General features: G+C 40.7%; 1 protein-coding gene across 1 annotated transcript in view; it reads left to right on the top strand.

Moving 5' to 3' along the window:
- LOC140693569 (uncharacterized) overlaps window positions 1-18,213 on the top strand; it is a 112,249-nt gene that overhangs the window by 87,243 nt on the left and 6,793 nt on the right. Inside the window, exons 5-6 of the mRNA XM_072957358.1 lie at window positions 5,895-6,015; window positions 12,668-12,794. Coding sequence (XP_072813459.1) covers window positions 5,895-6,015; window positions 12,668-12,794 — 248 coding nt within the window. The remainder of the gene's footprint in view (window positions 1-5,894; window positions 6,016-12,667; window positions 12,795-18,213) is intronic.

Raw genomic sequence — 18,213 nt, 5'->3', positions numbered from 1 at the left:
GTGCTGGAGGGCAGTCACTTGGGGACTGCCAGGAGCCATGCTGATTCTCCTGAGTCTCTCATTCGGGGTTACAGAACTGTCGAGCAGCAGAGGAAGCCCTTTAACGTGAGGCCAGCTCAGCATTGCATCACTTTCATTTTATTTTTGAATTTTCAGTGGAGAAATTATTTGTAGCAAACTGTTCCAGATTTTTGGCTGCCTGCTTTCCTCACCACCATTTCCTTGTTGGCTCTGGTGCTTGTTGTAAGAACCAGGTTTCTTCTCTGGTTATTTCTAGCAGCTGGGCTTGCCGAATCCTTGATCTGCATTTGAAGCAGAATGCTTCTTCGTGATGTCAAGCTGATTTTCCTATTTCTGAATATTTCGTGTACACTCAGCAACTCTTTCAAGTGAAATGCTCTTGTCCAATTCTGTTAACCCATATTTGCCGATCTCCTGCTTTCATGCTGAGGGCAGTTTCTTCTTCCTGTAATAAAAGTTAGCAATTTGCATTTACTATTTGAAGGTTCTGGCCCTAGGTGCTTTTGTCCTTAACAGTTTTAATACAATTCACCCATTAAAATGTGCAGCGGTTTTTACTCAAAGCCCAGAATTGTGCATCGCAGTCAATCTTAGAATATTTTCATCCCCCAACAGGAAGCCCTGTATGCACAAGCAGTCATTCCCATCTTCCTCATCCTCCCCCAGCCCCAGGCAGCCATTGTTCTCTCTCTATGGATTTGCCTGTGCTGGACATTTCATGTAAAACAAGTTATTTCATGTAAATGGAACTGTCTATTGTGACTGACTTCTTTCACACTGAGTAACTTTTTCAATGTATTTCCAGGTTGTGGCCTGGGTCAGTACTCTATGCTTTGCTATTGCTGAATTATATTCTACTGTATATCTGGGCCCTACTGTTTACCCATTCATCAGGTGATAGTCGTTTGTGTTGTGTCTGCTTTTTGTTTGTGAAGAGTAATGGCGCCGTGAATACTCCTGTAGGAATTTTTATGTGGACATTTGTTTTCAGTTCTCTTACTTGTGACCAGAGAGCAGAAATGCTGGGTCATTCATAAACCAAATGTTCAACTCTCTGAGGACCTGCCAGGCTGTTTTCTAAAGTGGCCACCCTGTGTTACATCCTCAAAAGCAAGGGCTGCGCGCTCCACTTCCTCTGTGTCTTCATTAGTGCTTGTTACACATTTTTTTTATTATAACCTATTGTAGTAAGTGTGAAGCGGTTTCTCCTAGTGGTTTTGACTTGATTTCTTTTACAGCTAATGATATTGAACATCGTTTGATTGTGCTTATTGGCCATTTGTATATTTTCTTTGAAAAATACATTTTCAGATACTTTATACACATTTTAATTGAGTTCTCTTTTTCTTGTTGAGTTGTAGGAGTTTTTTCTTTTATTTGAAGATACAAATACTTAATCAGATAAATAATTTGAAAAAATTTTCTCCTCTCTGATGTTTTTTCACCTTCTGGATGGTGTTCTTTGAAGCAAATTTTTAACATTTGATGAACTCCAATTTATCACTGTTTTCTTTGTTCCTTGAGCTTTTGGGGTAATATTTAAAATCTGAGGTATTTTATTTAAACTTTTATATAAAAAATAACTTAATTCTTAAGACCGTTCTAGGAGATGGGTGCTGTGGCTGTCCCCAGTCTATGGATAGGAGACTGAGGTGCAGAAAATTTCACTGAAATATCAGTGTCACAGCTACCCAGTGCTGTGGGATTTCAGACCCTCATGTTTGTCCCCAGCATTTGTGATCTTCACCACCATGCTCCACTACTGCCTGGAATCATTAATGAAAAAGTTTTCCTTTTTTGATTTCTTGATTGTTTGTTTTCTCATTGGGGAACTCACCTCTTCATTTTCCTTGCAGAGATCTGTGTAGGTTTATTTTAGATCTCATGTACTTATTTATTACACAGGCTCCAGCGATGATTGTGCCTAGTTGATCTAATCAATTCATACTCAAGTCTTTCCTGCTCATGACACTAAAAAGAGAGTCATGATTTACATAATGCTCAAAGAAGAATGTACTTGAGTGATTTTATTTTTCTAACCAATCAAACAAATCAAATAAAAACCCGGTGTTGGAACAGATTATAAGCCCTGCAGAATAGGGTCACTGTCTTCCTTGTGTTTCATTTGATTTGTCACAGTGTCTGGATAGTGCCTTGCTGTCCAGCAGTTTTGTGAGTATACGGTGCTCGTGAATCATTGTAAGGAAAGAATTTTGACAACAGACTGTGTTGTTCATTTCACAAGGGAAAAGATCATATAAAAATACTGCTCAGATTTATTTTAAAATTAAGCTTGGTGTTTTGAGAAGGGTTCAAGAAACCATACAAAAATCTTTTTCACTAATTTTAAATCTATCTTAGACACATTATGCATACATAGCAGAGTAACTTATCAACTAGTTTTGACAAGAGGAGTGTATTATTGATTATCTATTTTAGTTGAAATATTCTACCTGGGATAAAGTAATCAGTGCCCATAAATGAACAAATATGTTTGTATTTCTATGCAACATGGGGGCAGACTTCATATGTTTTTATATAATATATATGACTGTGTGTTTTAATCTGTCTGTCAGTGTTTTTATAGTTTTTCATCAATGTTGTAACTTTAGAATTCTTCTATGGAAATCACCCCCAAATCTAGTGCAGTTTGTACTGTGTATCCTGTCTTATGCATGGGATTCCACTGTCCCCTCACTGAGGAATTCCCTCTCCTATTGAGTTAGTAGCAGAGTTAAAGGAACTGTGATTTCTAGGCCTTTGCTCTCCATGTGTTTGCAGTTGGCTGTCAATCAAGATTTTCTCTTTCTTGAGTTTTCATTGTTCAATTAGAATTTTGGAAATAACAATTAATATGTTGCAACACTCTCCCTAGAAACTTGATGTGTTTGTGCTTTTCAGTTTCCAATTTACAAAAAATGTAAATGCACTCTTGTTTTTAAATAGTCCTTTTTCACTAGATATTTGTTTACTTCTTTATAGTCAAAATATTTTTTTCCCAATGAATGAATAGGTTTGCATGTTTTAAAAGATACCTTACTTTTTAAATTTCTTATTCTAACAGGTATATTCGTTGTACAGAATTTAGAAAATAAGGATAAACACAATTATAACTTAAAAATGGCCTCTAATCTCACCTGGAGTTACAGTTGTAAGGTTTGAAATTGAGAATTACAAGTCCTCTCAAACTGTTCTTCTATTTCAAGTACGGTTTGGTTACTGAGATCCTCGAATTCCCATATGAATTGTAGCAGCAGATAGGCAGTTTCTGCAGAGGAACCCACTGGGATTGTGATCGAGTCCACGTTGAATATATGGATCGCTCTGGGGAGCACTGCCATCCCAAGAATGCTGTCATTTGATTCAGGAATGTGCGTGGTGTGTCTGTCCAGGTATTTAGGTATTCTTTAATTTTTTTCAGCATTGCATAGAGTTTACATTGGATTATTTTACTATATATTTTGCCTTTATACTGAGGACAAGTGTGCAAGGTACCGGGATCAGAAGTGTATTGGAGCTCCGCAGCTTGCTGCCACCATGGACGCTGTGCTCTTGCTTCGCCCACTGTACAATGTTGCACAAAATAGGACCTAAGTAACTCTCTCTTGAAAGAATGATTATATGATTGCTGGATGATGCTTGAGAGTCCTTGTGATGATGTCTTTTTCCCAGAATTTCCCCTCTTCTTTACTATGCCCTTTCCCTTCCTTTCCTCCAGCCTGTGTTTCAGCCTGCCTGTGGCATTGATTTTCCTTGTCTGTGGACTCTTCCTTTCACTAGTTCGTGATAATGTTACATGTGAGATGTGGAAACTTGCTAGATGTCAAGAAAGAGGAAATCCATTGCATTCTAGTTTTTTTAGAGTGTGCTATTGTATTATCGATTGAAATGAAATCAGGCTGACCCATTGAGCCATCCCCTGAGCTCTTTTTGCCTTCCTACAGGTGATACTGCTCTCGTTGCTGCATGTGCCCTTCCCCCAGACTTGGTTTTGGGGTTGAGTAAGTCACCGTCACTGGAGCCCTCTCTTTAAATGATGAAGAGAACATTTGCTCTTTCTCCCTGTTTGGGGACTTGGATGAGATGAGGCAACAGATAAAGAATGGAGCCCCACCTCATTCTGACCCCCGCTCTTTCCGTTCCTTTCTCCAGGGGAAGAGTACAATTCAAAAATATAAAGATTGTGAACTAATGAGATAGACAAGACAACCGATCATTTATTAAATACCCTTTCATGCCAGAAACAAATGTATTATACACACAAAAAGCACATAAAATACGGTAGTACTGTGGTTACAAACGTGGGTCCGAGTTCGAGTCCTGGTCTGGAGTGACAAGTCCTGTGAGATGGAGAATTGGTAGGTCGGCTTAGCCTCTCTTGGACTTGTTTTCTGTCCTGCAGAGATGGGGCTCGCTAGGCGTCCCTCCCCCGTAGAGGTGCTGAGGGGTGTAAAAGACACGTGTAGGCAGACCGAGCACAGCTGCTCTTTCCTCGTAAGTGCAGGATAGCATTGCTTTTGCGGTGATGGCTTTATGACTGCACCGTGTAGACTCTCAGTGCTCCAAAGGGATGCCTTGCAGATTGGAGATGGGATTCTCACTTCTGTATATACCCAAGGATTGTGTTATTGGGCCTTGCTAATTTGACTCTATTCTTTAGAAAGTACATAATGTAGATATATTTTTCAAACATGCATGATTTTTTCTTTTATTATTTATAGTTCTACCCTCTCATCTCTTGGTGTGACTTTTCATGGAATCCAGGAAACAGTCCTAAGCAACCTGCCTCTTCACACTTCTCCGTGGTGGTTTCCTTCCCTGACTAGAAGAGGGTTTTGCATAGGTAATTTTGATTGCTCCCCTTCTCTTGGAGACTCTCTGTTTTTCTGCCCATCTCTCACCTGTCCATCTGTCCATTTCTCTACCCACTCATTCTTCTGACTTGTTTCAATAAGCATTTCAGGCAGCTTACAGAAGAACAGGTACCAAATAAACAGGTGAGAAAATGGGGCCAAGTTCATACAGTGAGGCTAGGAGTTGAGCCTGTGTGAGAGTTGCCAGCGTGAGACACACGCCTCTGCCTTGTGACTTATAAGATAGACAACATCAATGTGCCTGAAGCTCCCAGCAGACACAGGGAAACAGGGTTTGTGGGAGATGCTCATTGGCTGTGAAATAAATAAGTGGCTTAGTAGAAGCCCAGCCTTTCCAAGTACTAAGGCTTAGGAGAATATTTTAGTGTCTTCCAAAATCAGATTATTGCATCTTTTCTTTTTCAGAGTTTTATGTATAGTTGGTTTACATTCTATACCTGGAAATTTCTCCAAAACTTCTGCCCACGTGAGTCCCATGACTCGGGAATGGGGTGGTTCTGCTCATTGACGGGTGTTGGCCAGAAACGGAAAATGACAGCCTCAAAGGAGCCTGGGATTTATCAGTTATGTTTTGTCAGTGCTGTAGATTTCAGAAAATGCTTTCACCTTTTCTTTCCATCTGAGGCAGCAGCGCGCTCTCTTACCAGCATCAGGAGCTCAGGGCCACGGGATGGTGGGGGCTGACTGCACTGCCGTCAAGACAGCTGAGCTAGTCACTGCAGGTGTGGTTCTTTTACATACTGCAGTTCATGCTCTTTACTAGAATGTTTCAACAGGGAGTTAATTAACTGAGTTAATTAACATTTTATAAATATGATGCTTTGTTGAAAAGACAGTCATAGGCAGAATATAAGTTGTGATCACTTTAAAAATGGTTTCATTACTGAAATTTCAGTAGGAAAGATCCAGTTTATCTTATTTACGCCTCTCTTTAAAAGTAACAAAGAAACAAGACAGAAAAAGCAGAGGATGATTTCTGTTCTTCCTCTCGGCTTGCAGGTGCCCTCACCTCCAGTGGCATCCATCCAGACACCAGCACTGACACTGGCCGTGCTCAGAACTGCCTCAGCCCTGAAGACACATCTGACAAATGGAAGGGGGCCGCGCCCTGTTACAGCAGGTGCTCTCACTTTGTGGGTCCTTATGTAACTGCGTGGTGTTATTCAGGATCGCCCTTTCTACACTTTGTGACGCTGCTGCGTTGTCTCCTAGTTATTTGTTTCTGTAAGTACTCGTGTAATTATCCAATGTGTGGTACTAGACATCTAAAAATGCATTTTTCAGATGAAAAATAGTGTGTATTTAATATAAATGTATGAAAAAAGGGTCAAATGGATCTATCCTGGTGCCAGTACTCAGAGATAATAATTAACACATTAACATCTATTTTCTGTTCTTTTCATCAGTGTGTATTACCTCTGTCATAAAAACCAGCGAGCAATGTGTGCCTGTATACTGTGTGGAGACCTCCATTTTCCATTCGGCTTATTACACATTTTTCTACAATATTCTATCTCCCCTGGCATGATTTTTAATGACTAGTATAGCATTCTGTCTTGTGGAGTCCTCGTCCATTTTACTTTGGACTTAAATAAACTTTTAAATTCCAAGTATACTTAACTGAAATTCTGAAAAGAGATCTGTTGTGGTACCGAAAGTCCCCTACTTCCTTCCCCTTTTTTCCTGAGAGTAAAAACTGCTGACAATGTGGAGTATATATTTCATGACCTTTATGCCTGTGTCATATAAATAAACACATACATACACGTATATGAGAAGTCTATGTCTATGTGTGTGTATATATGCTTTATTGAAAAATAAGGCCATACTATATGTTTTCTGCAGCTCGGTTTATTCACTCAGGTATATATCACAGACGTCCTCTCTCTCCAGACTCACCCGGTCCTTTCAGATAGAGTAGAGGGTTTTCCTGATATGCAGGTTTGGTCTCTTGTGTAAGGACACCTTTCGTGGGAGCGTACTGTGGACAAGGCCTTGGACCACGCCGAAACACCGGAACTTTAGTGCCCACAGCTCACCGTGATTTACCGCATCATTGTCTTGATGGTGGACACTTAAGTTTTCTCCATTTTCCACTGTCAGAAAGGGTGTTTGACTGGCATACTTCTTATACAAACATTCCTGTGATCTTGTATGAGTATTATTTTCGTTAAGTTTTCTGGAAATTTAGTCCTTGGATGTGACAACTACATAAATCACAGGCTCCTTTCAAGTGAATCTAGAAATTCCTTCTCCTGTGGGGCATGAAAAGATGTAGAATAACTTATGTAACCAATTCTCTATCGCTGGATATGATTTCACTTCAGCTTTTCTTCTCACCATTGTAAACAGTGCTGTGTAAATGCTCTGATAAGTACATCTTTTTGAACTGAATTTTTCTAAATGAAACGATTCCAAAATGTGGAGTTCAGCCTGTGTGTACACACGTTTTTCAGAGTTTACATATCCATTGACATGTCATCCTCCAAAAGATCGCTCACAGTTTGTTCTCTCAAAGATGGACACTAGCTAGAATATCTTTTAAAAATATGTGCCAATATGATGAGCAAAAGTACTTTTTCATTGTTTTAATTTGCACTTGATGACCAGTGAGGTATTGAGCATTTTTCACTCATTAGCCATCTGACTTTTAAAAAGTGAATGATCTCTTTTGTCCTTTGCACACATTTAAGTGAGGCAGCTTCTTGTTGCTTTGTGACAGCTCTATGTATATTATGAACATTAACCCCTTGTCTTCATCAACATGTATCAGAGAGCTTTTCCTTGTCATATTTTGCCTTTCATTTTGTTCAGTAGGTTCATTTTTGTTGTGGCCCAAAATAATCTTAAGATTGTAAATGTCTTCTTTTTGGGTTTTATTCCTGATATTATTCTTAGAAATACTTTCTTATAATGGTATAAATTTCTTCTGTAGGTTTTTTTAATCTCTAAGATGGAGATGATGATGGTACTTGTTATAGTGAAGAGAAGTTGAATTAATATGAGCAAAGAATTATATTCGCTGTTATTAGTACTTTCTAATATTCACATCACATTCTGTAATTTTTCTTGCGGTCATTATGACTGGAATAAAATTTGTTTTTTCCAGGGGATTCTCTGATTGTCCCAAGACAATTATTGAATTCCTACTTTGCTTTTTAACTTGAAATCCCACCTGTAAAGAATACTTATGTACACTAGAGTCTCTTTTTGAGCTCATGGTTTATTTTTATCAATCTTACTTTCTTACACTAGCACTATATCTTACATATTGTAAACATTTATTTAATATCTGACAGTGCGATTTTTTGATTCTCTTTTCGATCCCAAATTTTCTTGGTTAGTATTATGACTTTATTATTCCTGAAGAATTCTAATATAATTTTTCAAGTTAAAAAAAAAAAGAAGTGCTCTCGTGGGATTTTTTAGTACTTTTGAATTATCTTTAGGAGAACGTACATTTTTACAAAACTGCTTTCCTGCATACAAAATGTTGATGTCTCTACTTTCACACCTCTTACTTTACCCCACAGTACAGTCCTGTACTTCCTCCATGTACAACATGGGCATTGTTTTTGAGTTTATTCCAGATTATTGTTGATGTTTTTGTTAATTATTTAAGTCAGAATTTTTTGCTATTGTATATTTTAACTGTTAAAACTGACACCTAGGAAGGCAGATTCGGTTTGTAAATACTCACTTTGTAACTTCTCATTTAAAATTGTAAGTATTAAGTACTTGTTACAGAATCCTTTCTTTTCTGTTTTTAAAAATTTGTTTCCAAGATTCTCAAAATGGTCATAGCAAAGTAGTATAGGTGGGGACAGAGATGGAGAGAGGTAGTGTGGCTCATGTACAAACTGTGAGCACTTTCATGGCTGTGTTTACGCTGGAAAAGCCGCTGAAGAGTCCAGGATAAAACAGGGGTGGCTTTGTATGCAGTTGAAAGCCAGCTTTCTTGCCTGGTGAAGCCTGGTGGGCGTGACAGGTAGATGATCAAGGTCGAATGGAGGTTATTGGCTGCACAGAGCGCTGTGTCTGAGAACTGGAGAATATCGCCATGGGAAATGCTTGGTGCCAGGAACAAAGCAGAGGAGCTGGGGACCCTGTGTGTTAAGGAATTTCCAGCCCTCGGAGTGGGAAGATCAGACTCTGCATTCAGATCTGAGTTTGAATTCATCTTCTTTAGTTTACTTGTCCTCTGACTTTTGTCAAGCTATATACCCTATTTCACTTCCTGTTTTCTTATCTCTCAAAATAGGAGAATTACAGCCTGCTGCCAGATTGTTTGATCAGGTTAAATAATTAGTGTCTATAAGATGCCACGTACAGTCACAAGCTCAGTGAGAAATGGGCTGTCACCTGTTCTTCTGCAACTCAGTGCTTGACAAGACATGTGGGAAAGCCAGTCCCTAATTTGTGTGTGATGCAAGTAGGAACAAAATTAATGTCTTGCCTTTCCCTAGCAGTATACTTACAGCTTTGCTTCATTTACTTCTTTCCTCCTTTCCTTTCCCCTTTCCCATCCTCCACCAAAAGATCCTGAGACTCTCTCAGAATAGTAGATTCAAATTACTTTAAAGGTTGGCTCATCCTCATGAAATGATAGTAACATAAAAAAAATCTGTGCACATCCCACAATACATTGTATTTGATTTACACACACACGTGTGCACACATACACACACACAATCAGGCTACCTTCCACTTGCAGAGGGATAAGGACCACTTTTTCTGAGTTTTCACTCACTGAGCTTGAGAACAATGTCTCTTACACAGACTTTCACCAGGCTTCGTGCATGGTGTTTTTAATTGAATTTCGGCTTTGTGGCCATAGATATAGTCTCCTAATAGAAGAGAGAAAGTGGAGACATAGACATTCCGCTGAGATATTGGTGTCATCATATTTTAGTTGGAAAGGACTTAAGACAGCATAGAGTCGTAATATTATATGGGTGAGAATCCATGATGTTGTAACTTGGACAAGAACATGGACCTTCTGCCGTCTTGTCCACAAAGGTGAAGAGGCAACTGGGCAGGGGATGGTAGGGATCCTTCTTGCTTGAGTTCCATGTTCTTGCTAGTTTTCATTGCTCAGTTGCCTTTAGTTTATGTCCATGAGGCCTCTCATGGGAAGGTCACTCTGTCCTGATAGATTGAGTTTCTTATCAGCAAAAAGCTCTGGACCCACTCATATTTCCCAGAGTTTTCTGCTGACCTGCTGACACTTTATATAATTGAGATCTAAGAAACTACTGAATATAAAATCCTTATTGTTATTGTTTGCCCTCGAGTTCCATAGGAAGGGGTGCTGTCTCAGGCTGTCTAAAGCCAGATCTGAACAAAGATAGGGTGACAGGCTGTGCTGCTGGTCCTCCACAGTTGAAGGGGATTTCCAACTTAGCTTTATATTCAAGGCAGATGAGTTCAAATCTTGCCTTTACCAGTTATTATCTTTGTGAATTTGGGGAGAAACTGTACTTTTTTGTGTCCAAATTTGTTTATCTGTAAGTAAGTTCAGTATTTATTTTAAGGTTTCTGTTTTAGAATTGAATGAGCTAATACTCTCATTTATACCTAAAATAGTGATCTCATGGTTCTATGCTGGTGCCTTGGTAGTTGATTACTAAGGGACTCCGCAGTGAGATTGGGGGTGGGGGACCCTGGATAATAGAGCTTATATTCCAGGATATGCTTGTAAAAGACTGGATGTGCAGTGGATTTTTAGTAAATATCTACTCCTTTCCTAATCTGCATTGATTGTGTATATATCTTTATACTAATATATGAACAATTTTTATTGCAATTTAAATATCTTTGTAGTATTTACAATATCTAGTTATAAAAATACGTGAAATAAAAAGATTTGAATTTATTTTCTTTTCAATAAGCAAAACAAAATAAAATAGAAAAGAAAAAAGTTTTGAAGGAGTAGAAATAATTTTATTTCTGTGGAATCAATTCCTTGTAATAGGTTTTTTGTTCATGTTGTTAAAAAGCATATAAAATTGATAGGTGGTGAAATACTGGAAATGAGGAAACAGTGGAGACATACTACCTCTAAGGCAGTCAATTTGTTACCAAGTCCAAACTCGTTCTGCTTGCTGCATGACAGGCCGATTAATCGGGAGATGAGATGTTGGAGTAAGGAAAAGAGACTTTATTTGTAAAGCTGGCAGACCCAGAAAATGGCATATTGTTATCCAGTAGAACTCTCTTCCCCAGGGCAGAATTCAGTCTCCTTTTATACTAAAAAGCGGCGGGGATGTGGCTGGTTGTTGCAAACTTCTTGCTGTATGAATTGTTTGTCCTTGAAATCCTTTGTTCCTGCAGCTGTCCATGTGGGTCAAATTATGGTGCCCCTGTAAAACCTCCAAAAAAAAAGAAAGGTTATTCACTATTTTACAACTTGCCATCTATACATAAGTGTAGAAGAGCAAATATCCTTAAAGATCAGAGCCCGGAGAATAGGCCCTCCTGGATATTTCAGGCTAAAGGCAACTTTCTTTTACAAAAGGTGCAGAGATAGCAAGTCTGAGCCTAGAAAACAAGGTACATGATTAAAGCCAAATGAACACATCTAACATGGAGTGAAATTTGTTCTTTCTATTACAATTTCTTTTTCTCCCTCATAAATAATTTTAGTAAGAAACATGAGCAATTTTTTTATTTTTGCTTCTTAATAAAGGACTACAACTACAATTTAGTGAGCAGGGATGCTGTGCGTGCCTTGGTGTCACAGCAAACTCTTGTTGGTGGTGGTCGACCCTGCAACATGCCTGATGCCCCGTGAGTGTTGGTGAGGGTCCCCCTAACCAGGGGCTCTATTCAGGAACCACCATATGCGCGTTGACCTCTGGCACCTCTTTTTCAGCTGCAGGAAATTTTTTCAGATTCTATGATAGAAAAATCACTCCAGCTAGGGATAATCAGGGAGTAAAGGAAGAGGAAAAGGGCTTGAAGTAGAGTAGAAGAGAAAGACAGAAGCTCAGGGAGCCTGGGGGCTTGGCAGCGCTGCCTCGGGAGAGAGAGGAGCAGAGGTGTGGATGGGACCGGCTACAGAACCAGCTCCTGCAGCTTTCCCTGCACCCAAGCCACACAGCTTTTAATAGGGCCCAGGACTCTCTCCTGGCTGGATGTCACCCTGGGCAGAACCTTGAGAATCGAAGGTAAGGGGTGGGCAGCACTCACCTAGGGGGTCACTGAGGACTTTGGTCAAGTCCACATTGACTTTTCCAGTCATGTGCCTTCACCTGTTCTTTATCTCAGGATCTGAGAAGCAGGAGCAAGGAACTCAGGGAGAGATGCAGGAAGATATCTGACTGTGTTAAGAGACGACAGTCACAGTGACACTGGGAGCGAAGACACTTGCAGCAAAGTAAAATAACTTCACAACCATTGCATCAGAGCTGCATGTGTGAGAGAGCCTAAGCCTGTCTCAGAGTGCAGGGGACAAGCGGAATGGAATGGTAAAATTAACACTGACAATTGAAATTTTGTTAAATAGCCTGCTACTTTTAATTTTATCACTTCAATGTATGCAGGTGTATTTCTATGAGCATTTATAGGTTCACACAACCCCACCAGCCCCTCTTGCCCCCATGGGGGATGGGATTTCTCAAGCACAGTGCCCCTCCTGCTTGCTTGGGCCACGCTGCGGGTCCTCACCTGGGGCCGGACTGCTACAGTACACTGAGTCCCCGAGGCACGGCCTGGGATACATGACAGGAACAACTGTGCTCTTGGCTGAGGGCCTCCATTTCCCCCTGCAGTGTAAGAATGCCGGTGACTCAGTTAGAAGCATGCATCCAAGCCGTCCTTCCGTGTCATCACCATCTAGAAGCGGTGCCTGAATCTTCTGAATTTCTGCAGAATGTGGTTTACAATCACCTTGAACAAGTGAGTGTGTGTCCTCTTTCAAGTGGAGGAGTTACTGCCGTTTTCCTGGAACTTACTCACCACTAGTCCATCTGATTTTTCTGTGCTAGGATTCAGTATGGCCTGCTAATAACTCTGCAGTCAGATCTAGAAACCCTGATGAAGAGGATTATTTATTTTCTTTCTTTATATGATAGTATTTTACTTTCAAATTTCTGAGTTTTCAGTTCTTGGAGGGATGTTTTGGGGGTTGGAGAAACAATTTTGCTCTTACCATCTTTGTGACCTGTTGCTATATGCGTCTCACCTGTCTTCTGTCACTTGTGAGGCGGTTCTATTTTTGACCCTGTCCGGGTTGTTCATATTTTAAAACATAAAATCTGTAAAAGTACAGTCCCTTTTACTCTGAAGACATTCCACAAATACTCCTTTAATCTGGGTATGGTTTTAAGAAGACACAATAATTGGAATATATACTTGCAGGTTGCCAGTGCAAAATCCCCAAATTAATAGTCGAGCTTAACATCTAAAATCTTTCTAATCTACCATGGATTTGTATGGATAAGTGAAGTAGTTTGCTAAGAACTCAATCCTCCCAAGCTGATGCTCTGCCAGATGGTGGAGCCGAGGGACGAGGGTGTGTCCTGCCCTTACTGAGCTGACAGTTTCATGGCAAGGACCTTCACCAGGTGAAGAAATTGAAGTTTCTTCTAAGAACAGTGGGTCTGAAATGAGTCCAAAAGCGTGGGAGAGACACAATCACATTTGTCTCAAGTAGGGGAGAGTGGCTGTGGGGCCACCTGGGAGACTCATGAGTCCAGGTGGGCAGTGTTGTTGGCTTCCAATTGAGCGGTGGGACGGTCAGTGGGTAAAAGCGAACAGATTGAAGGCATGTTTAGATGGTAAAGAGGAAAGGATCAATGCTGTCTGTGAAGGTAGGATGGAGTAAGGCCCAGGTTTCTGGGTGGATTAATGAGTTAAATAATGGTCCTGCTGTGTTCTGAGGAGGGAAAGCAGCAGAGGGAGTTCTGGGGGAAAACTGATGAGTTCAGCTGTGGGTAAAGTGAAAGGCTGTTAGATGTGTGGTCTGGGAGCTCTGGTGAGAGCCAGTAGTGAGTAGGGGGCGGGGAGAGAGACTTTCAAATCATTTTGTCTTGTGAAAATACATACAAGAATGAGTAATGACACAACCCCTGTATATTCTGGATTTAAAACCCAGTAACATTTTGCTATATTGACTGCAGGGGTTCTTAATTTTTTAATAGAAATAAAATAAATAGAAACAAAATAGTGGAGTTAATGAATATCTTAGAGTTGATGTGTGTCCTTGTATGTATTTTCATACCTCATCTGTTTATAAACATAATCTACAAAAAGTTAACTTGCTTAGCATTAGAGTTAAACAGAGGGACGTGACACACCCTGTTGGTGGTTCAAGGTGATTTCTTGGGCAAATTATGTAGCCTCTCTGTGCCTTAGTTGCATCTTCTGTGACTGCCCCCATGCCCCTCATCACAGCTGATTTCCTAGACTTGAAGTTGGGAGGGAGGCTGCTGAAGGGAGTAAGAGGTGGCAACTGCTAGGGTCACTGAAGAGAGAGACAAAAACAGATTAAAGCCGAGAAACTGAGTGCTAATACCCTCAAAGGAGAAAGAATCCCTTAGTTTTTTGAGCCACTTAGCCTAAGAGAACGAAAATCATGTGGATCCAAAGCTCTTGAGCATATGAGTATTGTGGGTGGGAGGGTTTCATCAGAAAAGGGTTGAGAAAAGGCCTTTTGGTTTCCTTTTACGTTTCCAGTAAGGATGAGGCGCAGAAGAAAAACCACCCGTTTCACAGTAGAAGGTGCTGTTTTGTGCGAAACTGTCCGAAGGTTGGAAACCATTCATCAGTGGTGCTGGCAAAAGAAGAGACTTCTGGATTGGGTGGGGCACTTGCTGTGACTTCCAGGTGACCTGCTGGCTGGGGGCTGTGAGGCGGGCAGTAGGTTTGCAGTGTGACCTGGGTATAATCCCTGGCATTGAGGCTGCTGATCTGACTAGCAGAGCTGGGCAGACACCGTCCTAACGGGGCTGCTCGGGATGAGGCCTGGGACACCTGCCATGCTGAGGGCGAGAGGAGAGCTCCCCTGAGGTTGTGTCCCTGTGAAGATTAGAAACGTCCTCCTGCAGGGGAGGAAGAGCCTCTGAGCAGCGGGCCGGATGCACAGGCAAGACCAGCCTGAGCACGGAGATTTCAGGAAGCCGGAATTCATACAGGCCCGAACAGCCTTGTTCCTGAGAAACTGGAGGGAAAAGATGCTGCAAATGCAGGCTAAGTTCAGACACTATTGTGTGTCATGAGTGATAGGAAAAGACTGTTCAGGCAGCCACGAGAGAACCCTGTGGTTGTCCCAGTTGGGCGTCACACAGGAGGGAGGAGCAGAGTTATATACTTTGCCACTTATTAGCTGTGTGACTTTGAGCAATATCACCCCACTTCTCTCTCTATATATCTACATCTGTAAAGAGACACAGTGACAAGCTCGTGTCATCAGAATGCTTTGTTTAGCTCTGATCCCCTTTGTCCAGTCCTGTCAGTGCTGCCCTGCAAGGTTCTGCAGCGGCTGCTCTTGCCCTGTGATGGGAGGGCATAAAAGGGCATTGTAGCACCCGAGGGCAGAAAGGGGTTGCTTTAAAAGCAGACATGTAGCCTCCTGCAGCTGCAGACCTGCATGCAGTTTGGTTCATGGTCGTGGAGAGGACTTTGGAGGCCTTAGCGTCGTCTTAAGACTTGTTTTCCCTTGGGGACCTGATTTGCCTTTGCAGATTAATGTTGAAGATTTGGGCTTCTGGCAAAGCTGTTTTCAGAGATGGGTATATACGTAAAATATCATATAAAATAAAATGATTTATTTAACGTGTGCGACTTTGCAGCTGTTGGGAAGAGCTGTGTTGGCCTGGTCTCCACGGGGGACACCAAGGGTCAGCAGAGCGTGCGGGAGGGAAGGCAGCCTGCAGTGCTTCTGCGGGGTGTTCTCCCCAGCAGGGCGCTCTGCTGAGTTGTCTCTTCTCTGAGTTTGGTTGCCAGAGGAGCAGACAGCAAAGTAATGAGTTCTGGAGGGATTGTATAATGACAGGAAGAAATAGGAACCTGGAGATTTTCTGGACTAAAACACGCTTTTGGTTCCTGATTCAGTGTGTTCCATTACAGAATTGATGAGTTGTGTCTATTCTGGAACATCATTGAAATAAACGTTCAGCCTAAATGTTAAGGGCTTTGATTTATTTGGCTGGAGGACTCGAGCCAGGATGACAGCCTCTCAGATCACTCTGAGGGACTGCTCCCAAGAGGTAGTGGAGGAGCTAGGATAAATAGAATCTTTACAACAAAGATCAGGTAATTGGAACAATAAAATATTGCTTGTTATCTAAAGAAAACCAGATATCTCAAGTTCAAGTATTTAGTGGTTTTCTATGTATGGTGGGAAGCAAACATTTGGGTCATTGAATTCATTCCTTTGGCAAGCACCTGGCTATCTAGGGCCAGTATCCTGTCCTTTCTTGCACTGAGTCTGCTCAGAGGGAACCACTGTGAGTGGCTGAGAGGCCGGGCTGTAGGCATGAACTCACTGGGGGTTGGCAGCAGCCGCTGATGATTTGGATTCAGCATTCTTTATTTACTGACATGGTTGCAGTATTTTCATGCACATTGTAGTATTTTCATTCACAGTGTTCCCCCTTGGTCCTAAATTCGACCAATATTTTGAGAGACATTTCATGACCAATTTTGTCCCACGGTGCTAGGATGGCTCATTCCTAGTTCAGGTGAAGAATCTTCTGAGTTGCCATTCAAGGTGTTAGTTTTTTTTATCAGGCCCTGTTGATACTAAAAGTTCTCTGGATCACCTGTCTTACTACTCTATTATGATCCAGGAAGTGTTTACCCATCTTTGCTCATTCCCATACCTAGAATCACACTATTATATTTATTTTATTCAGGGTTATAAATTTTATCTGTTTCTTCAAGATGTTTAGCCATCATCCATCTTGTGGGCCTAGTTACACATTGGGAAATGTAACAGACAACAATTTTATAAAATAGACAGGATATAAGTAATACAGCTAGTAACGTTAATAAAGTCACGAGTAAGAATTTAATAGTCGAGAAGTTGTATTTTTGGGTTAAAATTTTGCTTGTGTTTCTGAGTTTGATCCTATGAGAAAGTTCATATTTATGGTCAGGGTCAGAGCAGGTATTAATTGGCCTGTTGAAATCTCCCACCTTGTAAGATCAACAGTGGCCTAAACAGAACTATAAATTCTTTTTAGAATAACGTTTCTGAGGGCTATCTAGTAAGAGCCTTGGAGTAGGGAAACCCACCAAGGTAACACAGAAGTACTAGACATAGGTAATTTATCATAAACTTAACAATTGGAGTAGTTCATAATCAAAGGTTGGAGAAATTATCAAAGTATTTGGTATACAGTCCTGGTCCGGTGTCTTGGGTCAGCAGTCTAGCTCAGATGTCGTCTTCTTCTCATCCTGGTATGGAAGCTTTTTCTCCATTTGGGCATTGTTTTAAGGTGAGCAGCACTCTATAGGCCAGTGCACTGCAGGGGCTGTTTCAGATAGGAAATGAATCCGAGACTCCGTTTCCTTCAGCTTTGGTGTGTACGGTCTAGTTAAGAGTATCTGAAAAAGGGTCTTTCCATTCAGGTTGGAGACAGTTCTTTAAGTCATGCCTGTTGCAGTATGTATAATCCCCTGGCTGCAGGTCATGGGGCATTGGAATTTTACCCAAGGATAGATTACTGAGCTTCAGAATCAAACCTAGAGTATTCTTTTCATAATTCAATTAAACTGTACAGCAGTGTGACATAACAGCAAGGAATGATCTGGGAAGTGTCTTAGTAAATATGGACCTCAATTAACAAAACTAGAATTTAATATCGACTAAAATATAAGTTTTTTCTCTCTAAAGTTACCCTCAGTTTTCTCAAATATAGCCAAATCAAGATTAATTTCTTTACAAATTAAATCTGATTATTTGATCATATAGGCTTTTTAAATTGACTGTGTTGGAAGTTTTAATACGGAGTCTCAGGGTAGAATGTTAATAAGGTTTTCTAAGGCCAAGAAAGCCACGTCAAGGCTTTTCATGGATTTTTGCCTTACAGATTTAGGTAAATTCTTTTCTCTTTAAAATCCTTAAAATACCTTTATACTCCTATATCTCTTAGGAGATGATCTCCGTAATTTGTCTGATAGAGCCACTGGGGACCTAAGTATTTTTAGTCTTTTGAGGGATCAGATAGAGAGAAAAGATAACTGTTCCAAATCTGTATACATAGTTATAATTTATCAAATTGCTGTGAACCATAACTAGCTTAAGGAGAAGAGATTCTTTATGTCTGGGAAACAGGTTAAAAGGCAGTAGTATTTCAAACAATATCAAAAA

This window comes from Vicugna pacos, unplaced genomic scaffold (genome assembly GCF_048564905.1).
Source record: "Vicugna pacos unplaced genomic scaffold, VicPac4 scaffold_19, whole genome shotgun sequence".
NCBI classification, from domain to species: Eukaryota; Metazoa; Chordata; class Mammalia; order Artiodactyla; family Camelidae; genus Vicugna; species Vicugna pacos.
The sequence above is the reverse complement of the archived record's forward strand: the minus strand, read 5'-3'. Positions and strand labels throughout refer to the sequence as shown.